General features: G+C 41.4%; 1 protein-coding gene across 3 annotated transcripts in view; it reads right to left on the bottom strand.

Annotated features, from left to right (window-relative positions):
- Window positions 1–2,294: 2,294 nt before the first annotated feature.
- The window catches only part of ARHGEF9 (Cdc42 guanine nucleotide exchange factor 9), a 1,106,557-nt gene continuing 1,098,527 nt past the window's right edge, over window positions 2,295–10,324 (bottom strand). For all 3 annotated transcript variants that reach the window (XM_086918380.1, XM_086918381.1, XM_086918382.1), the window contains one exon: window positions 2,295–2,606. In XM_086918380.1, the coding sequence (XP_086774506.1) occupies window positions 2,422–2,606 (185 nt within the window). In that variant the 3' untranslated portion in view covers window positions 2,295–2,421. The remainder of the gene's footprint in view (window positions 2,607–10,324) is intronic.

Raw genomic sequence — 10,324 nt, 5'->3', positions numbered from 1 at the left:
AAGAAGGTCTGGGGATCCCAATTCTGCATGAAAATTGACTTATGTTTTATACTTAGCAGGTGGGGAGAGGATGAAATCCAACTTTAAAATCGACGAACCCAAGTCAACAGGAGACCTTGTGGATACTGTCTATGTGAACTGCCTTTTAGGAGCTATCAAGAAAATGTATTCTAAAGAAAACACGGGTACCTTTCTTTACACATCTAGCTGACGACCTCCACGGAGCCATAGATTGCTTCTTCCCAAACCCTGTGGGATTTAGAAATAACCTTGACAGGCACGACTCTTTATGCCTGACAAGGTGCACGTATGGCTAGGTTACCCCCTCACACCAGCGTCTTTGATCTTATGGGTGTAAGACTTGGAACAACTCTACATCAAAGAGACAATGTGACGCGGACCACAGCACCCCCCTTCCCAAATTTCAGGCTTAATTATAAATTTCCCTGTCGCTTTAAAACAAAATAATCAGATGTTTCAAAAGGCTTGTAGCATTAGATGTATTTCTAGGTATACACATCAGCACCAATCTGGTCCCCGTTAGCGGTAACTAAGGGAGATCCAACTTCTGTGATGATTGGCAAGCTTTAGGGAAGATACAGAATTGCTGGATTTTGAGCAGGGTTTGAGAGAAATTCAGGAAGATGCTCCAGGTACTTTACTTGTTCTCTCTGGTTTATGCCACCATTAAAGACCTTGGTACCAGGCTTTTGTGCTCTTCATCATCGGAACAGCGTGCCCGCTCTTCATGATATACAATATGACAATGACCTACAAATCAGAAAAGCAATGTCACGGAGGGTGATTTCCAAACATTATGTGAGGGGTTGCCGCCGCCAAATACAAGGTGTTCACTCTTCATCCAGAAAACAACAGAACAGTAGTAAAAAATCAGTAGGATGACAATAAAATGTTGTGCGTAACGACAATAGAACAAATTGATGTTGCCTGGTGGCCAGGAAAAAGGAACAAAGCTTCCATGCAGTAAGGCATGGAACTTCGGGTGGTCTCCTAATGATGATAGTGTCGTGATATTTCTTCGTTAAAAAAAAAAGTTTCGCCAGGAAGGAAATATTTTCTTGACAACTTCCTCTGCGTCGAATTGGATCTAAGTCGCTTATATTTTTCTACCTTATCACATTTTGGTAGTACTGTTGCTCTCATTCCCTAAGCAGGGTCCTGCTTGTTATTGGAGGTGACAGAGTTGATGTACAGGTGGTGTAGCCATTCATCTCTGGGAATGAATATCACTGTGTTAGGGAAACAGGCTCTCCAATGTTGGTTTCTTTTCTTAGGGCACAAACAGCTGCACTTCCTTGAACTGGAGAGCTCAACCTATCATTGCTCCCTATCGGCTAATTCCTCCACGGCCCTAACAAATAGGAACAAGCAGGCAGGACTATCAAGGGATCCAACAAAGACAGGCCTGGTCTAGATAGATGTTGTGCAGGAGAGGGCAGTTTTGTATGGCATGGCAGTCTTTTCAACGTCAATAAATAGTACATTTTGCTAGAAAAAAAATAAAGAATTGGAATAAAACATTGTTTAAAAATAAGATAACAAAGAGTGCTTGTTGCAGAAAGGAGAATTCTCTTTAAGGTCTCCTAAAAATCCATATTGGGAGGTCTGGCGAATCTCAATTTACTCCAGGATGTCGTGTGATGAAGAAAAAGTAGGTCTTCTAGAACATGCCACCAATCGTTCGAACAGAAGTAGAAACAACCTGTCACAGAATAAAGATTTGACACCCCCTGTTTTCCCAAGAACATCTAAAAAACAGTAAAAGCAAGAGAACTACAGTACTTAGCAGTATCACAGTGCACTACAGAGCACACTCGGACTGACACGATTGAAAACAGAGAAATGTGGATTCGCCTGTCCCAAGGCCTTGAATGTCCAAGAGGTTTTCTTGCTTGTTTGTCTCCATGGAAGGAGTAAAAGAAACCTTAGTCCACCTCTCACTCCCATGAATCTTCTCGCTTCCCCTTTTGGAGAAGGCAAAATCCAAACCTCCAAAACACCTCTCAAATGATGTGGCGTGTGTGTAGAAGTTCAGTAGAGCACCAAAAACTCAAAACTCAAGTAAGAGGGGATTCCAGGGAAAGAGTCAAAATGAGCTGGGTGAAACAAAATAAAAAAGACAAACCAAAGAGCACTCTAAGAGGGCAGCAGATGTGTTTGAAGTCCTTTAAGCTTCTGAGTTGCCGGGTTGACTTATCACTTTTCCAACAGGAAAAAGAAAGAAAAAAAAAAAACAGCGACGACGAAAATAGTTTTTGTTTGTTTGGTTTTTTTTTTTTGGTCCTTCCGTATTTTAGTTGCAACAGTGCTTCTCCGAAAAAAAGGTCCATCTATAAATATAATTTTCTTTTTTATTTTTAAATTCTCCTCTCAATATATATATATCTATATATCTATATATTATTTTTTGAATGGCGTTAACCTGCTGAAGTTTTGCCAGAACGGGGACTGGCTTCGTTTGGGTTCGTTGAACTCGAAGACCTGGGCTTGGGTGAATCCATCCGTTACCATGTATTGTCCATGTATTGTCCCTGGTTCCTGGGGTGGTGGGTAGGCAGGAGGTACGGTCTTCGGGTAGGTGACACCTGAGAGGAAAAAAGGATCAATTAGTCTCAGCTGAGTAAAGTGACAAATCAGAACAATTTCACACTGTCTTTTGGCTTTATCAAGTATAAATTGTAATGAAATGAAAATAGAAGTTCTAGAGCGTGGCTATCACCCGGAGGTATCTAGGCGCTAAGACAACCCAGAGAGAAACAGCATACAGTAGAGCCAGAAAGATAGTACCGTGTTTAATAATCAAATCTTCAAACTATTCCGAAATTCCAAGAGATTTGATGTATTCTTAACTTCTAAGAGAAGTGAGTTCCACAGCTTTGCTGTGCAAGCTACGAATCTCTTTTAACCACATGTAGTTTTTTTTATATTGGGGACGATCAGGTTTCCACTAAAGGAATTGTATAAAGGGAGTTTGCAAAATAGAAAGTTTAAGATCCGGAACATGACTTTCGTTTAATATATGGTCCATTCACTTATGGAATATAGAGGCTTCAGATAACCTATGTTATGGGCTCTCGGGCATCCTTCTAGAGTGAAAAAGAGTTGAGCTTATGTTATTTGATGGTATGTAGTGCAAAAGTTGGCAAATTCTCGGTGCCTGAACTCTACAAGAATGCACGCAAGCTGGCGTTACCAAGATAAATGCTGGTATGGTGAGACAAGCTTTATGAAGGCTCAACCACAAGTAGGTCAGTGGCCAAGATTGTTTCAGACACTTGGTCGCTTATTATAAAAGAAGTCGGGGAAACAAGGAGACCTGACGCGTTCTCATTAGGACAAAAATCAATACAATGAAGGGTCTGGTACCTAATAAAAATTCCTAAATTAGAACTGAATCTGTAATACTTTTAAATACTAGGGGCCTGATGAAGAATTCGGCGGACATGCTACTCTGTCACAACGGTGACAGATATTCCGTCTGCCGAAATTATAAATCCCATAATATCCTATGAAATGTATATCTCGGCGGGCGATATCCATCACCGTTCTAACTAAGTAAACCGCCTGCCAAAATCTAAATTAGGCCCTAAGATTTTAAACAAGAGCCTTCTGCACGCCTGAAGCTAAAGGACTTCGATAATGCGCTGAGAGATGTGTTTCTTGAGTATTTTTTGCCTGTTGACGGATTCTATGTCATAGACTAACAAGTAGTTGGCTTCTCTAAGTAGGTAGCTTGAAAAGAATGAAACATGTGTGTCCTGTGTGTGAGGTCTTTATGAAGTATAGGTTTATGACAATGAGATGGAAGGGTACCCTACATGAAGGACTTATAATGTGATTGGGTAAAATGCGTTTTGATGAGGGACAATATGGAATTTGCGTATGAGTTTGCTTTGTAAAGTTCAGCCCATACAGTTATCTGCTTCACAACAGAAGGCAAGTGTGTTTGATTTTATGATACAAAGCAGCATAATCAAATTAATAGACTATGCTGTTGCACATGTTGGATAGTAATATTTGAATGCATTCGTTCGTTGTGTGCACCTCAGTTTTTTGACAGTCCAACAATTAAAATATTTTAACAAATGGAGTTTACCGGACAATGGAGAACAGCTTACTGAGAATCAAAGCCAGAAGCAGCAAAGAGGACAGAGGGGAGACTAAAAAGGAAAGCAATGAGATAAAGTGTATCCAGAAGAAAACTAGGCCTGGGTGGGGCTGTGAAGTGACCAAAAAACTCTGCGGCACTACGCCCAGTTCCACAATTGGCAGAGTGCATTAGGTACCGTTGTTCGCATTGATTTTTAGCACCGGGTGTTTGTCCAATGCTAGAAAATCAATGTGAACGGCTCCATGAGCAGTGCAAGAGGGCACTGCTTCTTTATGCCACTCTAGTAGATTTTCTGCTAGAGCAGCAACTTCATCAACACAAACGGAGGGTTTCTCAATACAAGCGGTACCGGCCATTCGGGACTGCCCGCTTTGAGAAATCTCGCCAGGGGGTGGTCTGGAGTAAGATTTTACTTGCTCGTCAACTTAATGGAATGAATAAATAGAAGAAAAAGTGCTATTGGAATAAGAAATAAGCAGAGGCAGTAAACTACAATGCCAAAGTCAAAATAGATTCTACAAGAATCTAGTAATGCAGACATTATAATTTTTATATTTTTAGTTAGGACTCTGCCTCTGCTGTCATCTATGCTTACTCCTTTCTCTGCCTTCTCCTTCAATACACCGGCAATATTTTCAATCAACTAATTGTTAATAAGAAAAACTGGGATGCAATGTAGTTGTGCCCGTAACAATTATGGATGGAGCCTTTAACTACCTCACTATCCCTTACATGTAAACTTCAGCAGTGAAGGGTAGAATATTGTCAGGAGCCTCACTGTGCCCTGAAAGTTAACTTTATCAGCCTGGAGTAGGGCAGGTTCCTCACTGTCCCTTGTATGTCACTTTCAGCTGCAATGAGTATGATGCTGTCAGGCACATCACTGCGCCTTGCAAGTCACAAAGCCTCCAACTCCACTCTGACAAAACGAAGTCCTCATCCTAGGAGCCACTCCCTATGCCTGGGACAACTCCTGGTAGCCCGCAGCACTCAGAGCCACCTACACCCACCAAACATGCATGTAACCTTGGCAACATCCTTGACTCCTCAATCTCAATGAACCTCCAAATCAACACAGTCTCATCCTCCTGCTTCCACACGCTCCGTCTACTTTGACATTTTTTTAAGTGGATCCCCACTGAGTCAGAACCATTCACCCAGGCACTTATGAGCTGCAAACTAGGCTATGGCAATGCACTCTATGCCAGCACCACCCAGAAGCTCCAAAAGAAATTGTAAAGAATTCAGAATGCTGCCACAAGACTTATCCTGGACATCCCCTGCTGCAGCCACATTGCTGATCACCTGAGAAACCTCCAAAGGCTCCTGATGAACAAAAGAATCACTTTCAAGCTCCTCACGTGCACCTACAAGGCCCTCCACAACATCAGACCAGAATACCTCAACCACCCCCTCTCCTTCTACATTCCCACCAGACACCTCCGCTCCACCAACCTGACCTTGGCCACTATCCCATGGATCCGAAAGACCACGACCGGAGAAAGATCCTTCTCCTACCTCACAGCAGAGACCTGGAACTCTCTTTCTCTACACCTCAGGCAATCACCCTCACTGCCTCAATCCAGGAAGGACCTCAAGACCTGGATTTTTGACTAAACTGAAGAACCCACCCGCAGCGCTTTGAGACCCTAACAGATGATTAGCTGTGCTCTACAAGAACCTTGATTGTTTGTGGTGTAGGACATTGGGCAGGTTCCTCACTGTCACTTGCTCGCCACTTTCAGCAGCTATGTGCAGGATGCTGTCAGGCGCCTCACTGCCCCTTGCAAGTCACTTATCAGCCAGGAATAGGACATTGGTCAGGTTCTTTATTGCCCCTTGCAAGTCAATTTTAGCAGCCAGGTGTAAGACATTGGGCAGGTTCCTCACTGTTCTTGAAAGTCAGTTTCAGCAGCCATGTGTAGGACATTGGGCAGGTTTCTCACTGCCCCTTGCAAGTCACTTTTGGCAGCTATGTGTTGTATGCTGTCAGGCGTGTCACTGCCATGTGCATGCCACTTTTATCAGCCAGGTGTAGGACATCGTGCAGGTTTGTCACTGTCCCTTGCAAGTCATATTCAGCAGCCAACAGTAGAAGAATGGGTATTGGCCTAACTGTCCCTTGCACACCACTTTTAGCAGCCCATAGTTGGATACTGGCCAGGTGCATCACTGCTCCATGCCCATCACTCTCAGGTTGGGAGTAAGATACTGAGCTGGTGCGTCACCGTCCCATGTAGATCAGATTCAGCAGCAAGGAGCGGGACAGTGGGCATCTGCCTCCCTTCTCCATGCACGTCACTATCAGCAGGCAGCGTAGGATACTGTGGAGATGCCCCACGGCCGCTCACACATTGCATTCAATAGAAAGAGTAGCACATTCAGCTGGTACCTCTCTAACCCATGCGTGCCACTTTCAGCAGCTAGGCGATACAGTGGAAATGCCTCACTGTCCTTGGCGCGAATAGTGGGATACGAGGCAAGTTCCTCCCTTCCCCTGGCACGTCACTCTCAGCATCTAGGAATAGCAGCTCATGGGACATACGGATGGTGGGCTTAGAGGATTTCAGCTTTGACTTTTACACTGAGTGTAATGTGGATGCTGAATGAGGGAATTTGTTATTTTTTCGGGTTTGCAGACATCGAAATAGGTGCCTGAAACTTTATTTTATAAATATCCCTCTAGTGCACCTACACATATTGAACCCACCTATGCTGAACAGAATCGAACTACATAAAAACAATACCCAAACTTTATTTGCATTTAGTCATTTCGTCTCATTACTTTTCAATGAAAGCAATTTTAATGAAAATATTTAATAGAAAAATTATTTAATTGAAAAACAAAATCAGAAAAATACAATTCAGACATACATTTCATGCAAATTAAAACACTAAAGTGAATATTTGGGACAAAATAAGAGATAAGTTTGGATAATACCATGATAAGAGCCAAGGATAGAATTAGGATAAAGGTAAAAAATTAAGTTGAGGTTAGAGGCCGGGTAAAGGGGTCAAGATCAACTTAGTGTAGAGTTAGGGTAATGGTAATCATCAAGGGAAGGGTTATCCGTAAGTTGGATTAAAGGTTAAATTGAAGATAAAGGTTACAGTCAGAAATCGGTTCACGGTCATGGTTAGGAATGGATGAAGAGTAAGCATTAATGGCCACAGGTGGTTCCAGGAATGTGCTTAGGTTCAATGTTACACTTAGGGTCAAGACTATGATAATATACAGCTATGAATATAGGGGTTCCTAAGAGAAGCAGGCCACCTGACAACCTACCTGGTCGAAAGAGGCCCTCTCTTCCACCCTCTTGGAAGAAGTACTCCTGCCACACTACGAGCTCTTCACCTTGTCCCTAGGGATTGTTTTTCCAAACGAATTTGAGCAACGGAGACTGAAGCACTTCTGGCAACACTGAAATGCCAGTGAGAGGCCCTGGACTGTCAACTGATCAGAAATATGTTATGTTATATATAAGTATACACCCTAACATAAAATCAATGGCCCTGCTATGCAGGAAGATTTCATCTTGTATATAGCTGGCATTGTGTTCTGTTACAAGATCGTCAAACCACCTCCCATAAATAGGGCTGGCCTTCTGACACTCTGAGGCAGCAAATAGGATGTCGGCGAGGGTCCACCATGGAAATGCCACCAATTCTCCCACTTCTAAATCAGGTTGGGGAACAACGAGTTTGTTCGACAAACTATACATGACCCAATCAGTTGAAGTTAGGCCAATGTTATGGTTAAAGGCAAGGGATGCATGAGCTACATTTAAGTTTAGATTTAGAATTTGGAGTAGGATTAAAAGTCATGGTAATGGTTGAACCTAGCTGTTGGTTTAAGTTTTCTTGTGTAGCTAAACAACAATTTGGAAAAATATACAAAAAATCCACAAGAAGAGAGGGTGTTTTGCTGAAAAATAATGCAATTTATAATTACACATTTCAACCAAATGAGTTTGATTGCAAAGTCAATTTTAATGCAAGGTACCTAAAATCAGGATTTCTTCTTGAAATGTTTTTTTACTAAATACTATCTCTGAAATGCTCCATTTGTATTATTGTACCAGGAAGAAAAAAAGAGTTTTTAAAAGTTTTTTCAGAAAAGTAATTAATAATGAGACATACCAATTTACAATAAAAGGAGTAACTCCATATCGTCTTAGATGTAAGCGTACAAAGTGCGCTGATTTCCTCATTGTTTGAAATTCTTTAAATGGGCAGGCATACACAAATAGAAACAGGGTCTTCGGTAAGTCGCTGGCACATACCTGTCCACCCTACACTCTTCACAGAATACAAAGTCCGTAGTAAAAGTATTACTATGAAGATTAAGTTATACTTTTGAGTTTATTGCATTTTAATATAGAAAACATTTTATATGCAACTCAGTTCATACCCCAGAAAAAAATGGGATACTTCACTTTATACTTACACCTACCTGAACTAGGCATACATTTATAGGTGCCATGCGTGCCGGAAATGACGTTGGCCAATATTTATATATTTGCACTGAGTTATGATTTTGTATGCACATTGGCAATACCACCTCTCACGCATATTCATAGGAACTTGCACTACCCCGCTTTTAACTTATAACCATGGAAAGTCTAGCTAACCGGTGAACTCTCCTCTGTTAAAGATGTCATCTACACCAGAAAACATAAGAAAATTCTGATTGTATGAAGTAGGATTCACCATTTGGAGAGACAGTACAAATCTGAGACAAAAACAAATACTTTCGGTATTCACAAAAGGGATTTAGTAGTAAAGTTAGGATTCCTAACTTTACCACTACTAAATGCCTTTTGTGAATACCGAAAGTCGTAAAGTTAGGATTTTTCTTAGTTTGGTAGTAGTAAAGTTATGAATCCTAACTTTACTACTACTAAATGCCTTCTGTGAATACCAAAAGTAGTGAGTTTAGGATTTTGTCTCAGATTACTTTTGTGAATTGGGCCCATAGCTTTTTGGGCAAGTAAGTTTAACTTGTGCTTACAATTGTTTAATATTCAGCTCCAATCCATGTTTAAGATTGAAAGGATCTCCCTTGTAACTGCTATAAGGGCACGCTTATTCGACAATTCCAGCTCGTGCGGCATGACACATATTTCAGTTTGGTAGTTTAAGATTATTCGAGACACTTCTGACCGGGTGCAAAAAGAGGGATCCAACATTTTCTGTTGCCCACACCAAGACAATCATGTGGACATCCCCCCTTTCCCCTTCCCTGTAATGGACCATTTCACAAGAAGAAGCAAACACTTACAATATAGTCATGATGCCCAAATCCTCTTCTTAGTAGCTGAAATGTTACTGTAAGTTGAATATTTTAATTGTGGGAAGCGCGCCTAGTCATTAAGCGCGGGATCAATTTCATGTAGAAATGTCTGGAATATTTCCAGTGCAAATTCTGAATGAAAAATGTTATGCCACTAATATTATCCACTCTTGAAAAGATTCTGCCACCCACATACTCTGACGTGCTCTTTTATGAGCTCTCATGTTGTGTGGGCAGCAAGGAAAATCTCAGTAAGGGCTTATGGGTGGTTAACCAAAGGTCTCTGCTGACATAACATGTGGATTGGGCTCAAACGAAAGGAGCTTGAAGACAGATTGGTGTTGCGATGGGTGCCTTGCAGTTGAAAACATGTTACCAGTCTTCTGAATAGAGAAGCTTATTAATCTGAAAGAAAGAGAAAAGTAACAAAACTATTTCAAGAAAGTGCTGTGGTCCTGTTCCTCAACTTTAAATCATAAATGTTGAAGCATTTAATGTATGAGCCACAATATGGCAGCATTAAATATGAAAAGTGAAACAACTAATTTAAAATGTATAGGGATGATTGACAAGAATTGATGTATGACTGGAAATGTAGAATGAAGTATTAATTTCAGTCTAAGGTACCTAGATTATTATTTTTTTTTTACGTTTTATATAGCACTAACATGATCCTAGTGGGTATCTGAGCGCTTTACATAAGAGTTGAGACACAAGATGTTAACTACGCTTAGGCAGAATGCACAGCAACCTAATGCACTGCATAGCAATCTGAAGGGAGAGGTGAGGTGCAGAGGCCAGAGCGGCTGACTCTGGGTGCACGGGGCTCATGGTTCGATCCCCGGTGCTACTCAGCTCAGCTTCATGCGACTCTGGGCAATCGCTCACTTAATCTCCCC

Source organism: Lissotriton vulgaris, chromosome 4_1 (genome assembly GCF_964263255.1).
Source record: "Lissotriton vulgaris chromosome 4_1, aLisVul1.2, whole genome shotgun sequence".
In the NCBI taxonomy this organism is placed as follows: domain Eukaryota; kingdom Metazoa; phylum Chordata; class Amphibia; order Caudata; family Salamandridae; genus Lissotriton; species Lissotriton vulgaris.
Note: the sequence above shows the minus strand (reverse complement) of the source record. Positions and strands in the feature narration are given on the sequence as shown.